This window comes from Hyperoodon ampullatus, assembly GCF_949752795.1.
Source record: "Hyperoodon ampullatus genome assembly, chromosome: 8".
Taxonomy (NCBI): Eukaryota; Metazoa; Chordata; class Mammalia; order Artiodactyla; family Ziphiidae; genus Hyperoodon; species Hyperoodon ampullatus.
Window position 1 is genome coordinate 8892034 of NC_136921.1, and position 23829 is coordinate 8915862.

At 35.3% G+C, this 23829-nt stretch overlaps 2 protein-coding genes across 2 annotated transcripts in view; one reads left to right on the forward strand and one right to left on the reverse strand.

The window, feature by feature from the left end:
* The window catches only part of PSMD1 (proteasome 26S subunit, non-ATPase 1), a gene marked incomplete at its 5' end in the record, with an annotated part of 106401 nt that overhangs the window by 54792 nt on the left and 27780 nt on the right, over positions 1–23829 (reverse strand). Inside the window, one exon of the mRNA XM_079710658.1 lies at positions 23746–23810. Within this exon, the coding sequence (XP_079566784.1) occupies positions 23746–23810 (65 nt within the window). The remainder of the gene's footprint in view (positions 1–23745; positions 23811–23829) is intronic.
* HTR2B (5-hydroxytryptamine receptor 2B) lies at positions 1480–16216 on the forward strand (the record flags this gene model as incomplete). Its single annotated transcript, XM_079710421.1, has 3 exons — positions 1480–1843; positions 10766–10966; positions 15327–16216. Exons 1-3 carry the CDS (start codon positions 1495–1497, stop codon positions 16214–16216), a joined length of 1440 nt encoding a protein of 479 aa, XP_079566547.1. The 5' UTR covers positions 1480–1494.

The following is a 23829-nucleotide window of genomic DNA, read 5'->3' on the forward strand; positions in this document are numbered from 1 at the left end:
ATACTTAACTAGTGATTTTATGAATTATAATGAATGCTGCTACTCTGTAAAAATGAATCTATCAAAGATGAAATAACCTCCTTGGCACGCTTACAGCTATACAACACATTTGTTTCACTGCTTTCAAGCACCAGTGCTGGAGGCTCAGAATAAGTCAATGGGAGGAGGACTCCAGTCACAGCAGCAAGCAGGTCTACTGAGCAGATAAGATGACATGCTTGGGAGAGTAAAGAGCAAGCAAGAGGTAAGTATTTAACAAATAAATATAGAGTTGATCTAAAGAGTTTTCTTTTTTTTCTTTCTTCACAAACTCTGCTACCATAATCTTTTATTTCTATTCAGTGGTTAAAAAAACCAAAATGAAAAATTTACAAATGTTAAAGGGGAGATTTTTAATGTGGGATTTGTAGATTTTATGAATAAATGATTTAATCTTCCTCTCAGCTTCCCCTCCTTCCTTCGGAAACTGGGAAGGTTAAGAAAAAAATTACTACTTAAAAGCAAAAAAGAACTGGTTCAAATTTGGCATAAAGTGATAAACATAAAGTGATAAATTTGGAAAATATTTGTTGCAGAAACATGCTTTCTTTGAAAGATGAAATAAGTAAAAACAATTATCAGGATTCTAGTAATACTTATTTTCTCCCCTTCTTTCAAACTAAAGGAGTTCTAAAATGTTTTTACAAAAATGGCATTTATATCAGTATTAAAATAAACCTGCTCAGACAAAACCCAGTTACAAATAAGGATTCCTAGCTGGTAAATCATTTATTTATACGTTAGGGGGGCTTGGAGTGTTTCTAGGTAGATGGCCAGTGTGTATGAAAAGTTCTATTCAGAACTATTTGGTGCTCTGATGTTTCTAATCTTCTGTAAATATTCTAAAGTAAAGGTAAAAAGACATTCAAGGGTCAGGAAACATCTAGGTTTTTATTATACCACTGAAAAAATTAATATATCTCGTTTCATTAATTGGAGCATACCAGGCATACGTTTATGAGGATTGGCTGCATTGTCACAAATGCACAAGAGACCTATTGAGAAGGGTGGGGCTACTAACAAATTCAACTGTTTTTTTAAACTGGGTTTTGAAAATAAAGAAATAAAATAATGCAATTGACATATTTTATATCTAGGGGGAACTCTCTGGCATTCAAATTCAAACTCGACTCCATCACTACAAGAAAAAAAAAGAGGGAGAGAGAGAAACCAAAAATATAGTCTTTTTTTCACAGCTATCAGTTTCTTTCACTAAGCCTTCTGAAACCGGAACCTCTGCAGAATACTAAACACTCGGGCCTTACCTACAGACATGGACAAATGTATGTATGCTCTCATCTTACAGAACTTGAAATTCTTTTTTTAAGGAAGGAGTCAACTTTGGCCTTGAGTGTTTGGCATGGGTACAAAGGCTTAACAACGCAGATGACTAGCTTAGCTACTGACCATGCTGACCACTGTCTGGAATCAGAACAAATTAAAGAAAAACAACGAATGGCTCTCTCTTATAGAATATTCGAACAACGCACAATTCCTGAGCACATTTTTCAGAGCTCATTTGACCATTTAATATCTTCTAACTGGTCTGGATTACAGACAGAATCGATACCAGACGAAATGAAACAGATTGTTGAGGAACAGGGAAATAAGCTGCGCTGGGCAGCTCTTCTGATACTCATGGTGATAATACCCACAATTGGTGGAAACATCCTCGTTATTCTGGCTGTTGCACTGGAGAAAAAGTTACAGTATGCTACCAATTATTTCCTAATGTCCCTGGCAGTGGCTGATTTGCTGGTTGGATTGTTTGTGATGCCGATTGCCCTCTTGACAATAATGTTTGGTAAGTATTTCACTTTGTTCCTGCCATCAAACCACCGAACTATGGTATACTATTAGAGAAATGGATACTCATTTAATCTTTAAATATGGACTTGGACTATTTAAAGGTACAGTGAGTAAACAGTCCTTCATTTTTCATCACTTTCCATAGTTGATAATCATTTTTAAAGGGCGAAAAATAACTTCTTGGAAACAATTCCATTCCCTCCTCAGCCACCTAACAAAATCATTTAAAAAGTCATCCAAGTTAGCAATATTCATATATTCTGCATATATTACCTAAAAATTATTGTGAAGAACAGACCTATACTTTACCCCATTACTGGTACTTTTTTTTTTCTTGATAAAGCAATATCTAGGACACTGCTGTGACAGTTAATGTGCTGGATTAATTATTAATAATAAGGTCTTTGAATCACTAAATTCCAATATAAATCTCTAAACCCCAATTTAAATTGGAATTGTTCTAAAAATTTTGTTATATCTCTTTATAGTTTGTGTACTTAAGACTTAAACACAAGTCTTACACATGTGTCTTGTTAACAAAAAACTGTGTTTAGTTGCTGAAGGAATGGTCTGGCTCAGAGCATCTCAAGAGATGATCCATCTGTTTAATTTTTATGATTTCTGACCATCTGTGTCCTTGATATATGTTAGAGGAATCAGACCTCTAAGTTACTAAAATAAGGGATCAAAACCTGAGTTATTACAATAATTTAAAATATAATTAGAACTAAAATCTTAGTTGTAATATCGATAAAAAAGATAACGATATTAAAATGATATAAGTAGTTTCCTATTCATGCATATCATCTCTAGTTAGAGAATTTGGGTGAAAACAAATAATTCTGATGATGAATTATGAGGGCTCTTAAGAATCAGCATTAAGAGAATATTTAACTTATTTAATGCTTGACATTAATTGATATTCCATTCATTAACTGCTTAAGAAAAATTATTATTTGTAGCAGATAGGGTTTCTTGGAATTGCTTATATGGTGAAGATAAAAATATTTCAGGTTATAGAAGTAAAATTTATTAACTAGAATATATATTAGAAGGTGAAGAAAAACTGCCATTCAAACTATTGTATTCAGGTTTAAATGTTACTTTTTTATAAGTAAGTACAGAAAGATATCTAAAAGTAAGTACTTGATCCCCTATATATAATCAGATGGTGACGGGCTAAAACTTCCCATTCTAAATCAATACTTATCCAGGCTTTAAATTCTGTGGCAGGACATGCAGTAATGAATAAGGTCTTCTGCTTTAGAAGACTCTCTAATCATTAATATTGCCTGTCTATACCCCTCCCTTTTACAAATTTGCAACCTTTTGAATATTCTAGTGCTACACATAACCATGGAAAATAATTAGGAAATCTTACTCTAAAGGAGAACCTAAACAATCTTAATTCTGAATAAAGTTTAAAAGAAATAAATGAGGATTATGCAGGAACATTTATGCATATATGGTAAAGACTGTATAGGCATTGATTCAAACTCTTATCTCCATGCACACAATAGTTTAATGTGTCAAATCACTCTTTAAATTGTGCTTTGCTAGGCGTACAAAAAATGTTAAAATGCTCGTCTCATACTACCACAAAATTTAATTGACGTTATGTTGAATAAATGAGATTGAAGTGAATTTTAACTTTAAAATCCATGAGTCCATCAAACATACTGTGGTAGATACTTAAATCAACAGCTAAACAGTTAAGGAATCTTAAAAGGCAAAGTTTCATGGCATTAAAGTAAGCTGACAAACAAAACACGAAAGCAGACAACGGTGATAATCCCATGTATTCCACAGGAAAACAGTAGGTATATAGCAGCTGAAAACTAAGTTTATATTTAAATATTTGTGGCCCAAGATATTCTTAGCTGTAAGAGTCAGCAGAAAACCCAACATATTTTAACACAAAATATGCAGAATGTCTTCCTATGTCTGAAATAATTATTACATTTTTAACCTCATTTCCTTCTTTCAAATGTAAATTTTTAATTACAAAATAAACTCTTTCATAGACTGAAACACTTCTACTATCAGTAATTAAGCTATATAGAAAGGTTAGTAGATTTCAAAAAATAAACTAACCTGGGAACTTAACCACTATTTAAAATATTACTGCATTAATTCATTATTGAAAACATTATTCTATTTCTATGAGAAAATGTATGAGAAAATGCATGTTGCCCTCTAAAAAGCTTCAAAAGGATGCATTCATAAATTGGGAACTGCACATATTATAAATGGGGACCTGACTTCAAATACTAAGATTTTTTGATAGCCTTTCATGTGTTAACAAATACTAAGACTTTCTAAATTAATGCATTTATAAGAATTTCTGTAATCTTAAAATGCAGGAGTAGATTTTGTGTATTTTTCTCTCATTATAGGGATAATCTTCAGAACTTCTGAAGTCAGTACAAACAAAAGTGTCCCTGGCTCTGTAAATATAAACAAACTAATTACACTATGAATGACATAAGTTATTTTAGTTATCTCAGGGAAATTCAATGAAAGTAACACTGAAACTTTATATTCTAATAAAATGTAGTTTTTAAAAAAAAGGAGAGCACTGAAAAATTTAAAGTGGCTTTTCCACTGAGAAACATTTTATTCAACCAATAATTTGTATAATATTTGATTATATATTATTTGAATTTCTATTTTTCCAAGATTATTACAACTGGCAGGCATAACATGGTCTTTCAAATTGTGCTACATCAACTTTTCTGTCACTTCTTCCTCTTTGGGAGCATTGGACTTAACCTTTACTTTCCAGTTTTTTACTGTCTTGTCTATAATTCTTAAAAATCATGATCACAAATTAGTAGCTTATAACATAAGGCTTGAAGTTGCCTAGGTTAGAAATACTTGAGTAGGACACAAAGGAAAACAGAACATCATATGCCAATATAAAAAAGACAGATTATTCACAGTTTAAGAACGTCTCTGAACTTTGCCTTCTCTCATGAAATAAATGATTAAAAATGTAAAGGGAGCAAATATAGCATTTGGTCATTCATTGGTCATTACTGGCTTATTTACAACAAGTTTTAATCCATGTCTCATGATCTGTAAGTTGAAACAGTATCTGTGGTACAGTTGAAAGAGGGTGTATAAAATGGCTGAAAGATGGGGATTTGAAGCAAGATACCCTAGGCTTTGAATCCTGGTTCTCTTGTATTGGCTTAGGCAAGTCACTTAACAACATATCAGAGTTCAATCACCTTGTCTGTAAAATGGTTATGCTACATCTTCCATTGCCAATATCCTGTGAAATTGTCAAGTAGGTCTCAGCACGTTTTAGGCACTAATAATTGGCAAGTATCAGTACAACATGCAAAGGGTTTATATACTTAATTAGAAGATTTAGTTTGGATGTGAGTTTCACCAGAGATGAGATAAATGTATAGCAGTAAAAGAAAAAAAATCAGTTATTCATTTATGCAGTGAAATGCTGCTCTACCTAATTCTTAAATGAGGGAGCAAAGAAATTAAAGGCACTTCTTTTTGGAAAGTGGAAATTTTAAAAAACCAAGGAAAAATTGTCATAAGTATTAAATCACTCGAAATGCTTAAAATACTATATTGGACATCTAACCCCAGGATATCTCATATGCTCAAATGTAATGAAAAAACAAGAATAACAAAAACAAAGCAGAAGCTTCGTAATAAAAATTTAAGCACTGATCTAGGTCTGTCTTTTCCAGAAGATAAATACAGAAACATAAGAATTTCTGAGATTTAAAAAAACGTGTACTTGAAAACTATGTCCTTTTTGGACATTAGAGCCATTTAGGATTTGTCCTGCTCCAATACATTCATGAACTATTTACCTCAACGAACATAGTCCTCTTGGAATGGCTTTAAAAATAGTCTTTAAATCCTCAAAAGGGAAACCTTTTATGTGCCAGATTCAGAGATTAATGTCAATTACTTTCCAAAACAAAAAAACAAAAAACAAACAAAAAGGCATGGCAATGTATGGCAATGCACATAGGTTACTTATGCTTCTTTGCCATAGTTAAAATTCAACTTTAGTAAAAGGCATACTTTCATGACAAATTTAATTAAAAGTTGAACAGTTAAACATGTTCTCATGCCCTTTTTTTGAAGTACAGTTTTAAGTTTAATTGGATGCACGCACTCTTGCTACAGCAGGCAGGAAGACAAACATACCAGGTTTTATACTGATGATACGGCTCATTGTTTCTAAGTGGGAGTGTTTTAATGATTGGGCTAGTTGGCTAGTTTCTGTCAAACAATAATAGTAATAAGAACTAACATTTATTGAGTGCTTTCTCTATGCTAGATATTGTTCTAAACACTTTACATGTATTATTGCATTTAATCCTCAAAGCAACTCTATAAAATCATTATTATTATCATCCCCATTTTACAAGAGAGGACATAGAAATAAGTAAGTGGCAGAGATACAATTTGAACCTAGGAGAACTGATTCTAGAATTCACACTCTTAACCTCTGTTACTCTGCTTTCTCAAATGAAATGAGAAATTATATCAACCAAAACTATAATATTTGGCAAAGACAACATTTATATCTTGAATAACTCGATCTAACAGGAGGGCCATAGGATTTTCTCTAGGGACAAGGCAGAACTCAATATTTTTTTAAGGTTATATTTCATATTAAATGATACAGAATACGTGGGTCTTAACCAATACTTGCATGAATCCTTGAAATGATTGCCAGACATCTTTTCTGAGGAAGATATAAGACATAGGTCTAAGAAGTTACTGAACCTTCCCTGGGAGACAAATAGAACGTAGGTAACTGAACGGCAATTCTACCACCCCTTATGTATGATGGTACTTACAGCACACAAGTCTTCATTTTAAACAAGGTATTTGTGCTACTAATATTTTTAGATAAATAATGAACTGTCCATGATCCAAGACTCATTTAAGACTTGTTTTGATCCTATAATTATCAATTTGTAATTATTTTAGGCACCCAAGGAAATGCCATTATTCAAACGTTATTGGAAGTAAATTGCTCTTTGAGTTTAATGAAGTGGATAGGGCAACGAGGTGGGAAACGGGATTTGTTTTTCAGAGAAATTTTGTGTGCTCTCTTTTTGTGGGACAACAAATACTATATAATTTAAATGTCTTCCCCTTTCTGTATTAGCTTTTATTAAAAAAAGGTCTAATTTAGAGCCCCAGCAGTAATTAACTTAGTTTAAGTACCTGATAACTTATTTCCCTTAGATTCTTTCTTTCTTTTTATGTTCCATTTAAAATAATACATTACATTCTTATGGAAATAAGTTAGACATAATACGTTATAACAAATAAATGAAATTATAAATCCTTAAAACAAATTAAAACTCCTAAGAAAAATAACATATAAGTTTTTGAATAGCTAACCTATCTCACCATACCAAGTTAACCTTTTTCAGTTACTCTGAATAGTAAAAAACCTTTCTGACCTTGAGCCTATCAAATTAATACTATTTAGAATGAAAATATGTGGACTAGAAAAAGTCCTTTTATAAACTGAGAATGTCTAGAACTGTTTTTAACTTGTATAAATTATTGTATTATGTGATTTCTACTTAGGCAATTATTTTAGCTTTGTATGGAAGATTTCTATTTAATGCAGTCATCTGTTACTTTTATATTAGTTTCATAAAAACAGTCTATTCACTAGTATTTCGTGAAACTTGGAATCATAAAGGTTAATCAAAAAGATCCATCACTCTTAATTCTAAACCTCAGTCTCTTTCTTTCTTAAAGAAGTTTCTCTATCATGTTTCAACATCTCTACTGTTATCAATTAAGAAAGCACTCAAGTAATAAAATTTTAATGATCTGCATTAATTTTAATATCCACTATCCACTTTCTGTTCCAAAATTGGAGTTTATAAAATAAATTCATTATGTTGGAAAAGGAGGCTAACAAGGTTTCACAGGTTTAGCTAAAACCAGCACTGAAGAGCTTTCCCTCTTAGCTCACAATGAGAAGTATGTGGGTCAGGCAGTTCAATTCCAAAGACATGTACTTTTCATATGAGAATTCTATTGTGGTTTTCTAGTCACGGCTACTAGATTTATGACTAGAATTTTCCAGACCTTAATTAAAAAAAATATAATCCATAATTAGAATAGCTAAATAGGCAAGTTTAAATTTATTAGCAACCCACTTTAAAAGATGATGGAGAGCATGCATTTAAAAAAAGGAAGCCTAAGATATAAGACATTAATTATCTGCCTTTTAAAATCCTTAACTATGATTAACATCTCTGGTTGTAGCTCTAGGCTTGAGTATTTTTCTACTTCCTACTCAGTTCTAAATCTGAACTTCAGGATAGTTTAAGATGAAGCCTCACTTCAAGTAGCTTCCACTGCAAAACTATCTGTCATATATGATTCTTTCCACTCTAGACCATAAGTTTGCTTAAGCTCAGGTCAAAGAGTACATTGCTGCCTTTGTTCAAGGTCCTTTTCCACTAATTAACAGGAAAACTGAACACTACGGCTAAGAGGGAGAAAGTTTGATTGATTAGATTCATTCTAAACACAAGTTTCTCTGCCATACTTTATTTCTTTGTTTATTTTGAGCCGTCTTCCATAAGTTCGTTTCTATGAGGAACTGAGTGCCTATCCTATGCCAGCAAACTCAATACACAACCTTTTCAAGAAAGCAGTGCCTCTCAAACACTAATCTGCATACAGATCACCTGGGTATTTCCTTCAACTGCAGTATGATTCAGTACCTAAGGGATGAGGCCCAAGAGCCTGCAGTTCTAACTAGTTCCTAGGTGATGCTGATCCTTGCTGATCTGAAGAGCACACCTTGAGTAGCAAGGCCCTAAAGAACACTTTCAATTAACATTTAAATTTTGATAAATAAATGCTCCCTCTCATATTCAAAGACTTAATTGTACCAGAATTTACTCATCTGCAAAATCAATGATATAATCTCTAAGGTCTCTTCCAGCTCAATGACTATAATTTATCATCTCTGTCCCTTAACCCCACCCCCAATTCAGTGAAGTAGGAAAAGTCTGATTAAAGTAATTTACTTAAAAGTATGAATTACTCCTTTCACCTAATGCTTTAAATCCTTTTGAAAGAATCTGCTGAACATGGAACCAAGTACCAAGGAATCATTTATCCTTTTTCAATAAAAAATTCATACTGAATTTTTTTTTTTTTTTTTTTTTTTTTTTTTGCGGTACGTGGGGCCTCTCACTGTCATGGCCTCTCCCGTTGCGGAGCACAGGCTCCGGACACGCAGGCTCAGCAGCCATGGCTCACAGGCCCAGCCGCTCCACAGCATGTGGGATCTTCCCGGACTGGGGCACGAACCCGTGTCCGCTAGCATCGGCAGGCGGACTCTCAACCACTGCGCCACCAGGGAAGCCCCTGATTTTGTTTTAAAAAGAAATATTTTAATATTCCTATTAAGAATGCCACATACCAACTCTGGAAACAGAAGGCACCAAAAGGTGCATTTGTCAGCCTTGCTACCTACCTTTTTTTGTGAAGTGTCCAAATATTTTTCACTGAGATCCTACTTGAGTCTTGAAAAAGACATATTCAAGTCTATCTAAAACCTCTTTCCCTAAATTATGGTCCTTTTTTGGTCTGGGATACTAACCTTTCTCCACCCCCCCAGGCTTCCTGAATTTAGACAGTTTACAACTAAAGGGTCTCTTGGTGCTCTGAAATCCTGAGATAGTTATCTTGGTTCCCCCCTTCAATTATCTCAATCATTTTATACCTGTCAAAGTCAGATATACTCGCAAAAACCGGGAAAAGAAAAGTAGTTTACATGTCAGTGGACATACAATTAAACCATAAAAAGGGTTTATACAATCTCATATGTATGACATTTGTTCTATACAGGAATTTGCTTTTATAGCAAGTTCTAAAATCTGTGTGTGTTTGTAAAATGGATTCTAACGGAAATACTCTAGGACAAACGCTATAATAAATTTTAGTTGTTTTAAGACTGCAAAATTTAGTAGTGAGTATAGGTATAATGCATAGTGTATCACATTCATATATGTATGAATACTCGTCTAAGTAAATTTATTGGAAAACTATCATAACCCAAACCTGAAATTTTTTAAAAAGTTAATATTTCTAAAGTGTTTCAGACTGTATGAGGTAGAGAATAAATGCTTTTTAAATAAGAATTTATTAAATAAAGTACTATGCTTAATAATGAGATTTTCTTTTTAAACCAAAGTCTGTACTGCTTATTACATCTCCTTGCTTGGAGTGAAGGATGCACTATATTGGAAGGGTAACAACCCACTTTTCTTTGGAATAATCTGAAGCCATTCCTTTTGCAAACTTTATTTAAGAACTATTTCTGTCAAAAGGAAAACTCAAGTCATTCCACTTAATTATTTCACCAAATTAGAGTTTGCTATAAACAAGGATCATACTGCTAGTTAATGCTAGAAGTGAGCCAAAATCCCAGGCCTCACTGAGACTGTCATGCTAATATTATTTTTGCCACATTATATTGCTTCCTCTATTTGATAAATGTATTTTTTTAAATACAATAGCAGCTTAAAAATAAATTTTATCTGAATAGTAAGGTTAAGTTCCAGTTGCAACACTGTATACATTTTTAAAAGATCACAAAAGGAATACACAAAAGAGCAAAGGTCAAAATAATGCTAAAAATGCTAAACTGATTTAGGAGAAGAGCTGTAATTATTATACAAAACAGAAAATGTATTTAAAGGGTACCATCTACAGAAATGTATTTAATATTACTGACTCCATTATCTGAAGTCAAACATTACCTTGGAGCTTAAGTCATACAATTTCAGATGAATTCAGAAAAAGGTTAAAAAATATGTATCACTTAATTAAAGGTTGCCATTTTGACGAGAATATGTTTTTGTTTTGTTTTTCTTTCTTTCAGAGGCTATGTGGCCCCTCCCACTCGTCCTATGCCCTGCCTGGTTATTTCTTGACGTTCTTTTTTCTACTGCATCCATCATGCATCTCTGCGCCATTTCAGTGGATCGTTACATAGCCATCAAAAAGCCAATCCAGGCCAATCAATATAACTCACGAGCTACAGCATTCATCAAGATTACAGTGGTGTGGTTAATTTCAATAGGTATGTGGGGAATGTCAGGGTGTGGGGTGGTGTATATAGCCTTTGGTTCCATTTGGCTAGGAGATTACCAGGCCTGGTAGACACTGTTACACCAATACAAGCTCCTCACAACATTACATTCATCATATAGCTTCTAAAGCACACTATCAGCAAAAAGTGTGAAAAAGCAGAAAAGTTCAAGGCTTGATTTTGACATGCAGTAACACTAAATCTGAAAACAGTTTTCATATTTGTCAACTGGTCATTAAGGTCTGGGTAGCATGCAGAATCTTGAAATTTTATTAAAGTAATAACAATTTTAAAAAAAAGAAATGCAACTTAAATCACACCTAAGAAGATAAATAGGAAAAGAGGAAAAACAAAAAGAACCCAAACTTCTTGTATGCAGGTATCAGAGTTCATATATTCGCCTTGGAAACCAATATGTATGCAGACTAAAGGCATTACTGTTTAAGTGTTTTGAACATGTTTAATTTCAAGTTTTAAGAGAGATACAAACGATGTTCAGAAATAATTTTTGGGAGAAATCATATTTCTTCTAAGCTGTTTTATGCCCCTGTGCCCATGTTTAATACTCAAAGATAGCTGCTATATTAGAGTAACTTAGCATGAAGTGCAGCATAAATGATAACTCAAATCTTTTAAGTAAGTTAGTATCAGAAAAACAAACAGATTCACAACGGTTACTATGATCACTAACAGTTTGCCAGCAGATTCACTTTCTCCTAGTAAGGAAAAATTCAAAGAAGAAAAAAAATCAAGAGAGACCTGAAAATGCTAAAAGGAAAGCAAGAAAAAGATGTGACTTCTCTCCCTAATCAGAAAAAAGAACGCTGGGGGAAAGAAACAAGAAACCAAGACTTTGAAAATGACCTTTATATTCCTGGAATAAAGATACCAAGGCCAACCCTCTCTTGAAAAGTTTGGAGGTAAAACTAAGGACTGTTACTAGTCTGGCTTGGGAAGAAATTAGGGTCAAGGAAAACTCTACTCAGAATGGAGATATCTGCAAGTAGAGAGAAAAGGCTAGCTTTGGAGACAGAGCCTGATTGATAGAAGAGGCCCCTAAAAAAGAAGCTACGGAAAGGGCATGGATGGGTGACAACTGCCAAAATTTAGAGTGGAGAGAAGGAAAACTAAAGTAGTTCATGTCAAACAACCCCTACCTTTTTGGTAAGCTCAGCGTGATAAGGGAGAAGGAAAGGGAAACGGTGTGTGTTGGGGTAGGGTGGAGGCGGGGGGTGGGCAGGGGGAGAGAATAGGGCAAAGGTAGAGGGAAAATAGGAGAAATGGCTCCTTAAGAGAATTAAAACATTGAAATTGAAATATAATCAAGCCAATAAACAGCCTGTTGGTAACTCAATCAAGGCTGGATGACATGAATTTATAAATTGATCAAATTTATAGAGTACCTATGATATGTTAGGTACTAAGAATATAAAGATAAATAAGAAAAAGAATCTTTGCATTCAGGAAGATGGACTAATACTAAGTGATATGTATACAGGAAGAAAAGAATAAAAAGATGACCCCAAATTTACAGCTCAGAAGGATCTTACAAATCTACTTTTTCCTTTTACAGATGAGAAAAGAAACCTAAAGGTTTTAAACAGTTGGCTTAAAGACTTAACACTTTTTAGCACAAAGGCCAAGATAAAGGCCATTTTCATTTCATCATACTTTGTGTTGTAGAACCAATGACAATTTAGTGACTTTGTAAAAGAAAAGGCAAATAATGAGGTTAGTTCAGTTTTTAAATTCTGCAAAGTGCTAAAAAAAAAAAAAAAAAAGAGCTCACTTTCTTCTTCTGGATTTACAGTTATCCTAGGTAACATCTGACAACAGTAAGGCGAAAGGAGAATAAGAGGGTAAGGTATAAAAAATACTAGTGAAAACTTAAATGTCATTGACCAACAAGCTGGTTGGGAAGGTAACCTGAGCCTTGATGGGAGTTAATGGAATGTGAAAAAAGAGAAGGAAGGATGCACTAGATGTCAAGATACCTGCAAAGAGAAGTAATGAAGATTAGCAGGACAAGAAAGGGAAATATCAGAGTTCATGATTTTCGATATGGGCCAGTTTTTTTGTTTTTAATTTATTTATTTTTGGCTGTGTTGGGTCTTTGTTGCTGCATGCGGGCTTTCTCTAGCTGTGGTGAGCGGGGGCTGCTGTTCGTTGTGGTGTGCAGACTTCTCATGCAGTGGCTTCTCTTGCTGCGGAGCATCTAGGCACACAAGCTTCAGTAGTTGTGGCACGCGGGCTCAGTAGTTGTGGCTCACGGGCTCTAGAGCACAGGCTCAGTAGTTGTGGTGCACAGGCCTAGCTGCTTCACGGCATGTGGGATCTTCCTGGACCAGGGCTCGAACCCGTGTCCCCCGCACTGGCAGGCAGATTCTTAACCACTGCACCACTAGGGAAGTCCCTATGGGGTAGTTTTAAGTGGACTTATGGATGCATGGCTTCAGGAGTGCATTGGAGTTGAAGAGTTCAACAAATATAAAATTAGGTGTTAGAAGAGTAATAAATGGGATGAAGTCATGGAAGATGATTGCAAGGTTAACAGTGGATAGAAAGCTAGAGCAAGGGGCTGAAACCATTAAGGAAGACAGACATATATCCTGGAGGTTGGTAAATGATCTGGATGGAGAATAGAGTGGTATAAGTAGCTTAAATAGACTTGAAAAGGGAAGTGCTTTGGGGTGGGGAAAGAACAGTGTAATGATTACCTGGAAGTAACAGGGTAGAGGAGGAGCCAGCCAAGTTTTTCTATAAAGGGCAAGACAGTAAATATTTTGGTCTTACAGACGCTATATGGTTCTGTCAGAACTACTCAACTCTGCAGCAGAACAAAAGCAGCCATATATAATACATTAACAAATGGGTGTGGCTGTGTTCCAATAAAGTTTTATTTACAAAAACAGAAGGCAGGCCAGATTTGGCCCTTGGGCTATAGTTTGCTGACCCCTAGTGTAGAAAAGAAAGTATACAGAATCCTCTTTCTGGTGTTATACCTGAGGAAAAGTAGAAAAAGCAGTGGCCTCCATTAGAAAGGGTTTGAGGAATATATTCTTGTCAAGGTCTCTTCGCTACCATAAAAAGGCTATGCAGATGATAGGAGTACTTTTAGATTCATAAAAGTGAATTCTTTCATGATACTTCCTAGAGGTGTCTAAAGATCAATTAATTCAGACTTATTTTAAAGTATTTGCTGTTTCAAAGGGAAAGGATTAGGGTTAACCCTTGTGCTGTCTTGCTAATAAGCTACTTCACTAATAAACAAGGTCATATTTAAATACCTACTTCACGGTATTTAAAGTATAATAAAATTAGCATGAGGTACATTTCTTTCATTTTTATAGAGGAACCTTCAATCTTGAAAATAAATTTCATGGCTTCCCTGGTGGCGCAGTGGTTAAGAATCCGCCTGTCAATACAGGGGACACGGGTTCGAGCCCTGGTCGGGGAAGATCCTACATGATGCGGAGCAACTAAGCCCGTGCGCCACAACTACTGAGCCTGCGCTCTAGAACCCGCAAGCCACAACTACTGGGCCCAAGTGTTACAACTACTGAAGCTCGCGTGCTTAGAGTGCATGCTCTGCAACAAGAGAAGCCACCGCAATGAGAAGCCCGCGCACCACAATGAAGAGTAGCCCCTGCTCACTGCAACTAGAGAAAGCCCGCATGCAGCAACAAAGACCCAACACAGCCAAAAATAAATAAATTAATTTAAAAAAAAGCAAGCAAATATCATGATCCACTCGCTCTCAAATTTTTAAGTAGCATTTGAAAATAAACAATGAACCCTGAGTCTTCCCTAAGAAGTCAGAAAGAAAAGGTTAAAAGACATTCACAAATATCAAAAGATAAAACTGTCTGTTAAATGAAACTGTGTAACCTCAAACATTATAAAATAGGTATCTACTCAGAATTAAGATACTGCATGAATGTATTCTTAAGTCTCTTTAGCTCAGCTACACTGGATATTAAGATAAAAGCAACTTCTATTCTGAATTCTTTTCCTTAACTTGGGATAGATCAACGAACAAAAACAGACAATGAGAAATGGAGAATAAATGAAGACATTCTCTACTATTTCATGTATACACTATGGTTTTAGGGAAGCTTTAATTATAAAACTGAAACCACTAACCAATCTCTTTAAAAACAGCAGGTTTGCTTACTTAGGTTCTATTTGTCAAATCTTCCATTGATTTATTGCTTGACAGATTCTGCATTGTGGGTACCAGGAATTACAATACACTAATAGGGTAAAGTCAGTAAGATAAACTTTAAAAGGACCTAATCTAAGAGTCAAAGGTCATAAAGTAATTCAATTTATCTTGTTTCTTCTTCCTTAGGCATTGCCATTCCAGTCCCTATTAAAGGTATAGACACTGATGTGGGTAACTCAAACAACATCACTTGTGGGCTGACAAAGGATCGTTTTGGCAATTTCATGCTCTTTGGCTCATTGGCTTCCTTCTTTACACCTCTGGCGATCATGATTGTCACCTACTTTCTCACTATCCATGCTTTACAGAAGAAAGTTTACTTGGTCAAAAACAAGCCACCTCAACGCCTAATGTGGTTGACTGTGTCCACAGTTTTCCAAAGGGATGAAACACCTTGCTCATCACCAGAAAAAGTGGCAATGCTGGATGGTTCTCACAAGGACAAAACCCTGCCCAATGCAAGTGATGACATACTTATGCGAAGAACGTCCACAGTAGGAAAAAAGTCAGTGCAGACCATTTCCAATGAACAGAGAGCCTCAAAGGTTCTAGGGATTGTGTTTTTCCTCTTTTTGCTTATGTGGTGCCCCTTTTTTATTACAAATGTAACTTTAGCTTTATGTGATTCCTGCAACCAGACTACTCTCAAAATGCTCCTGGAGATATTTGTGTGGATAGGCTATGTTTCCTCAGGGGTGAATCCTCTGGTCTACACCCTCTTCAACAAGACATTTCGGGATGCATTTGGCCGGTACATCACCTGCAATTACCAGGCCACAAAATCAGTAAAAACTCTCAGAAAATGCTCCGGTAATGTGTACTTCCAGAATCCAATGGCAGAGAACTCTAAATTTTTTATGAAACATAGCATGCGAAATGGCATTAATCCTGCCATGTACCAGAGCCCAATGAGTCTCCGAAGTTCAACCATTCAGTCTTCATCAATCATTTCACTAGATACACTTCTCACCGAAAATGAAGGTGACAAAACTGAAGAGCAAATCAGTTATGTATAGAGTAATGGCACAGTTTTTATGTAACTAATATAATGATGAGTAAGATAAAGAAGATATAAATATACCAAGAATTACATAAAGAAGAACTTTATATCATGTATCAAAAATCATCTCTTTAAATTAAGAATTATGTATTAAGATTATCCAATTTTCTTTATTTGGGCAAAATTATTCTAACGAAAAAAATCATTTTTGTATAGTTGCAAATTAAAACAATCCAGCACACTAGTTAAATGTTAAGATAGTCAAATGAAATAAAATTAAATAAATCAATAAACTTCTGGCTTACAAAAAAACAATGTCACCATAAGAATTTATTTAGTTCCTAATTGTATGCAAAGCTATGCTAAGAATGAAATAAACAAGACAAGTATTAACCTTGTCTTCAAGGCATTAAAGACATAAGGTATAACACAGAACAACAGTGACAGGAACAGAGGCCTAAAAATAAGTGCATAAAATAATGATCACATCTGAAGGTGAGCTGAGATTGCCATTCACAGTCTGGCTTAGTTAAATGTAGTCATAATTTTGCACTGATCAGGAAACTGTCTTGATGGAAGGGGTAGGGAGAGTAGTTGGATATCACACAAAGTGACAGGGTCTTAGAACTAGAGCTGTTTGTTAGACGGCTCACGCCAGGCATCTACTCAGCAGAGGTGGGTCTACTGGAGGAGGAGGAGAAAGCAAATGAAAGCAGTCTTGGGTACGTAAACCTCATTATGTTTCTCAAAGAGCCTGTGCATTGTTTCTCAAAGAGCATGCAATAAGGCATGGGACCTTATTAATCCAGGAACCTACATTTTAATGATCTTATAAATGAGATCACGGCTGCCTAAGCTTCCCCAAAGATTTGGTTGAACTTCTGGTACAAAATTTTTTATTCATCCTTTTGTTACTTTACTTTGCCCTACTAGATCTGGAATAAATCCAATCTATGCCGTTTACTAACTGATTGAATTTACAAAAATACTTGATTTCTCAGTTTCCTCATCTACGTTTCATAGGCTTCTTATGAGAATGAGTTCATGTGGGTACTCTGTAAATGGTAGCCAATTCTAGTTACTTTTGATATTTTAATTTTTAAATTATTTTTGGCGGCATTGGGTCTTCGTTGCTGCGTGCGGGCTTTCTCTAGTTGTGGCGAGCGGGGGCTACTCCTCATCGCGGTGTGCAGGCTTCTCACTGCAGTGGCTTCTGTTGTTGCGGAGCACGGGCGCTAGGCATGTGGGCTTCAGTAGTTGTGGCACGTGGGCTCAGTAGTTGTGTCTTGTGGGCTCCAGAGCGCAGGCTCAGTAGTTGTGGTGCATGGGCTTAGCTGCTCCGCGGCATGTGGGATCTTCCTGGACCAGGGCTCAAACCCGTGTCCCCTGCGTTGGCAGGCGGATTCTTAACCACTGCGCCACCAGGGAAGCCTGTGATATTTTATTTTTATGCTACTCACATAAATGGTGAATAAATTTAGGCTGAGGGAATCTGTAGTGAAGATAGCCCACATCTTAACCTTTCCTTTTCAGGTTGACCCATTCTTATGCCTCAACCTATTGCTCCATCCTTGATCCCTTCCAGGCAACACAGTTTAACAAAATTATCACAAGAAATATGCTGGCTATGGAGAAGCTCACTCAGCATAAGGGAACCAGGTATATAAAATTCAAATGGCAGAATCCTTTCCTAGAACATGGTTCTATTACAGACCTTATGGGCTCTACGTTATCTGCCAGAAAGAGTATACCGTACATATTTAACACCTAAATCATTAAAACTTTAGGCATTTTTGCCACAACTCTTTCTTCAGCAGTGTTAAGGGTGGATTATCTCCACGTGAAAGGATGCTTAACATCACTAATCATTAGAGAAATACAAATCAAAACTACAACGAGGTATCACCTCACACCGGTCAGAATGGCCATCATCAAAAAAACTACAGGGCTTCCCTGGTGGCACAGTGGTTGAGAGTCCGCCTGCCGATGCAGAGGACACGGGTTCGTGCCCCGGTCCGGGAAGATCCCATATGCCACGGAGCGGCTAGGCCTGTGAGCCATGGCCGCTGAGCCTGTGCGTCCGGAGCCTGTGCTCCACAACAGGAGCGGCCACAACAGTGAGAGGCCCGCGTACCACAAAAAAACAAAACAAAACAAACTACAAACAATAAATGCTGGAGAGGGTGTGGAGAAAAGGGAACCCTCTTGCACTGTTGGTGAGAATGTAAATTGATACAGCCACTATGGAGAACAGTATGGAGGTTCCTTAGAAAACTAAAAGTAGAACTACCATACCACCCAGCAATCTGACTACTGGGCATATACCCTGAGAAAACCATAATTCAAAAGGAGTCATGTACCACAATGTTCACTGCAGCTCTATTTACAACAGCCAGGACATGGAAGCAACCTAAGTGTCCATCGACAGATGAATGGATAAAGAAGATGTGGTACATATATACAATGGAATATTACTCAGCCATAAAAGGAAATAAAATTGAGTTATTTGTAGTGAGGTGGATGGACCTAGAGACTGTCGTGCAGAGTGAAGTAAGTCAGAAAGAGAAAAACAAATACCATATGCTAACACATATATATGGAATCTAAAAAAAAAAAAAATTCCTGTCCTAGGGGCAGGACAGGAATAAAGACGCAGACATAGAGAATGGACTTGAGGACACAGGAAGGGGGAAGGGTAAGCTGGGATGAAGTGAGAGAGTGGCATGGACATATATGTACACTACCAAATGTAAAATAGATAGCTAGGGGGAAGCAGCCACATAGCACAGGGAGATCAGCTCGGTGTTTTGTGTCCACCTAGAGGGGTGGGATAGGGAGGGTGGGAGGGAGACACAAGAGGGAGGATATATGGGGATATATGTATATGTATAGCTGATTCACTTTGTTATACAGCAGAGACTAACACAACACTGTAAAGCAATTGTACTGCAATAAAGATGTTAAAAAAAAAAAAAGGATGGGTTATCTCGAATAAGAGGCAAAATAATTTACGTTCCTTAAAAAAAAAAAAAAAAATCATTCCTGTCTATTTTGGTTCCAGTCTCTAATATGAAGTGTTTGGCATATGTTAAGATTTACATTCTTGCCAAGTCAGAGATTAAGTTTTCAGATATCACTCCAACAGTATTCCAAACTGTGTCTTAGGTATCTGATGGCATATAAAATTGTTTCAGAAAATTTAAATACTAGAGATGGCAATCTCACTGGCAAAGCTCTATCCCTAGACAATCTAGATTAGAAGGAATATCTTCCCACATGCTCTATACTGACTTCAAATTTGTGTATATGCTTAAACATATGCACACCCACAGAATTAACTATAAGACCTTTAAGCTGTTCAGCTTCAATTCCTGAAGAAAAATTCCTTGCTTACAGTTAGCTGAGAGCTAGTTAATGAGAGATCATTCTAGTATTTCCAGAAGATTCTAGAAAAAAGAAATACAACTCCAATATAAACTATTCCTGAAAAAGTACAATACAGCACAAAATTTTTAGCATTTTGATACATAACTGATATTTCTATTCTAAAACATTTTAAGGAAATCTATATTTAAAAGCAAATCTTGAAGTTAACCACTGCTATGGCAACAAAGAACCTCTCTTTAATAGTCCTACCTTCAAAGAAAAGGAATAGATTGTACCTACTTAGAAGAATAATTTTGAGAACAATTTTTTTCACTCTATTCCATATTTATTGTTAATTGAATGCGAGGGGAAAACAAAGATGCAGATAGAAGGAAGAATTAAAAAAACAAAACTAAAGGAAGTTACAGCATCCAGACACTGAGGAGAAACAGAAAACAGCACATAGAGAATATGTATCAAATTGATATAAAATTGTGAATGGAGATATTGTAAAGGTAATTTATGCATTTGGTGGTAACTATTTGACTGCTAGGGTTCCTTCAAATGCTAAGGATCTATGATGATGCAACATATTTCTATTCAAGAAACCATGTTTTGTGGTCTAAAAAATATCTGCACCAAGAATCTCCCTCTGATCTTGTGAGATCCATCCATATCTGCAAGTAAATTAATGTATAAATTGAGAAATATTTAGTGTTATATTGTAAGCTTAAGTCACAGCAAAGATGATCGCGGATATCAAAGATTATCTAATTTTAAGAAAGGTCTATATCAGATCATCAACTTGTTCACCATTATAGCAACTTAATTTTAACAAGTATATAAAAACTAATACTTCTATTAGCCTCTTTCTTCATTTTCCTTTCCGGTGTGAAGATGAAATAATTCAGATGCTGTTCAATTCCAACTGAGTTTTCAGTCAATGCCAAGCACAGTACTGTACAGAGTTGTGATAATAAATCTGCCGACTAGACTAATAACAATGGACCCACGAATCACCTATTTACTGGGTTAAAAATACACTAGGTTCATTTCAACTTGACAAGGATGTTTTTCAATTTAATTTTCTATTTTTATCATATAGATTATGAACATATAACCCACAAATACCAGGAGAAAGAAACAGTGAAAATACTACAACTCCCTGGACTATCCTAAGAATAAAGGAGATAATATACATGAAAATTTTTAGTTTCCTACAAAGACAATTTCACCTTAGTTGCTGAAGTACAAATACGTGTTTACTGATATGTTTTCAGTATTTGTGTCCAATAAGTACACTTTAAAAGCAGTTTTAAAAACTAAGAAGAAATAAATCCTTAAAACACGATTCAAGGGGGCCAAATGTCTGTGGTTATTTTAAAAGTGACATTTAAAAGGGAAGAAATGATCAAATGGAGCACACTAAGAAAGCAACCGATGACACATCAGAAAACATTTACTAATTCTTAGGATACAGGACAGAAACTTTCCAAATATTAAACTTAATAAGGAAATTTGAGATTAAAAATGTTCTATCACAGCCACTCAGAAAGAAGGTGCTCTGAAGGAAAGGCATGGTAGAGAAAGCATTGGTCTATCCTGAGACCTGTTTTGAATTTCTGTTCTACCGTTCAGCTCTATGACAACAGGAAGTTTTGTTAACAATTTTGGAATTCAATTTTCTTCTCTTTAAAAAAAATGGGAATACTGTTTTATTTCTAAGGTTTTTTTCACCTTTAAATATTATCACTCCAGGGAATTGACAACAGTCTAAAATTAGGGAACTTGGTTTTAACTGCAACTCCTTAGACAAGTTGATTACATTTAATTTTCTTCATCCATGAAGTTTTAGACAAAGTTACCTCTAAAGTCTTTTCCAGTTTCTACTTCTTATAAGAATCATATTATGAAGAAAAAAGAAAACAACAGCAACAGAACTCTGAATGGTCCCTTAGAAATAATGAGCACAAAAACAACTCATTAGCTGGATCTGAGTATCCTAGGTAGTAGAGATCTTAGCAAAGCCTAAAAGCAGCTCATGGAAGACATCTGCTGCTGAAACTGGGAATTGAGCACATGTGTAAGCTACAGTAAATACAAGGGCAGAAATGAATTTTGATAATTAGAGAGCAAAGCACTGTCAGGTTAAAAATGGAAGTAAAACAGTTTTCACGAAAGCTCAACTTCCTAGGTGGCTGATTTATATAAAATATAAAGTGACTAACAGGAACAGTTAGTAGCCGACAATGAATAGATAAAACAAAGGAAGAGACCATCATGAGTAGGATTCTTTATACAGGCCAATAGTTACTAAGGGTACATCTAGAAGAATATATTTTCCATATACAAATTATCTAGTTTTCCAGTAAGAATTAAAAAAAAACCCTCCCTGAATAGCAATAATAAAACCATTTGTTTTTAGTTTTCAACTGTGCCTAAACTCTAGAACAAAAATAAGGAAAGGCTAGCATCACAGGTTGGCTAGAATGATATGCCAAAGATGACAGGAAGGAAACAGAACTATTCAACTTCTATTTTGCTTCCATCTTTTGTCTCAGGAGAATGCTTGTTAGACCAGAAAGATAGAAAGTAATGTTGTTAAGACTGATCAAAATGCAAAACAGGTGAAGAGACTGGTGCCTTAAATGAGTTCAAGTCTCTAAGCTAAATGAATCACTTCCCTGAAACAGAACTTGTGAATATAATTGTAGAACCACTGTTGACAAATCTGAGCAAAAACAGAAAATGGCAAAGATACAAAAGGACTGTACGTGGCTAAATATTCCAATGTTCAAAAAGAGATAGGACTCAAGAAATTTAAACTATGGAGTCTGCTGTAGATCTTTTGAAAAAATGTGGAATAGCTTAACACAAATAGGTTTTATCAGATCTCAGAAAAGGAATCAATGAACACGTGATACTTCTATGAATTTACTAAAAACAGTAATCACCAATTAACCACATAATCTGTTTTAGAGGTACCAGACTAGTAGATCTGTATAAATACTACTTGTCTTTAGGATTTAATGAAAGTTCTGTAGTGTCTTTGTGAACAAGTTAGACAAATGAGGGTTAGAGATAATACAGTAAAGGAAATTAGTATTTTGTTGGACAACCTCATTCAACAAAACTGACTGGTGTAAGGAGAAACCTATTAACATGCTATATGGATGTGTGCTTTGCTCTTTTATTCAACATTTTTATCCACAATAGGAAAAAAATATTTAGTGCCTGCAGTAAATGGTTAACTTCCTATCTTGCATCTTAGAGAAGGTCCCCTAACCAGTTCACAGTGGATGTTGAGTAAGTATTTGTTGGAAAAAATATATATACATATCTATACCAAAGATTAAAAGTACATGAAACTCATCTTACATGCACCTTCAGAACTTATTTTACTGTAATTTCACCACAAGTAAACTCTAATAAGCAGTGCCCAGAAACGAGCTGAAAGAAATACTTTTAATTTTCCTATGTTGCATTTTAAGATAAAGTACCTTAGCGAAAAGAAACAGTGTATATGAGATTGGAGAGAAGAACTACTGTAAGAAGTACTACTGCATCTACCACCACTAACTATTACAACTGCCACTACTCATACACACTTGAATAGCACTTACTAGTGCCAGATACAGTTCGAAGGGCTTTAGACATATTAATTCACTTAACTGTCAAAAAAATAGCCTTGGGTACTATTACTATACCCTTAGGAATGCGAAGTTCAAAGACGCTTAGTAACAAGCCCAAAGTCACTCAGCTAGTAAATGACAAGGCCAAGATTCAATCCTGGCAGATTGGTTTCAGAGTGTGTCCTCTAAATCACAACCATACTACAATGCCAAGGGCATCTCCAAATGTTTCACTCTTTTGCATTTAAACAAAACCTAATACCTTTCACTCTCATTAAAGAGCTTCAAGAACTCTACAAGTCTGTGTGAGAGACAGCATCCCTTTTGAATTACCAATATACATGGGAAGAGGACTACTGCTTCTCAAAGAGCATCTCAGACCCTCAAAACATACTGGCCTCTTTTTCAGAGGAACAGTACTAACTTTATTGTTATATGGTCCTCACTCTGAACCTAGACATACTTCCTCAGATATTTAGCTTCTGTTTAATTACTAACTACAAATAGAAATGGAATATAAATAGAATCAGAAGTTAGAAATTATTACCTGAAGAGAATGAACCCAAGTGATTCTACTGCTGCCCTCCTGACATCGTCATTAACATCACTTACCTAGGAAAAAATTTCAAGG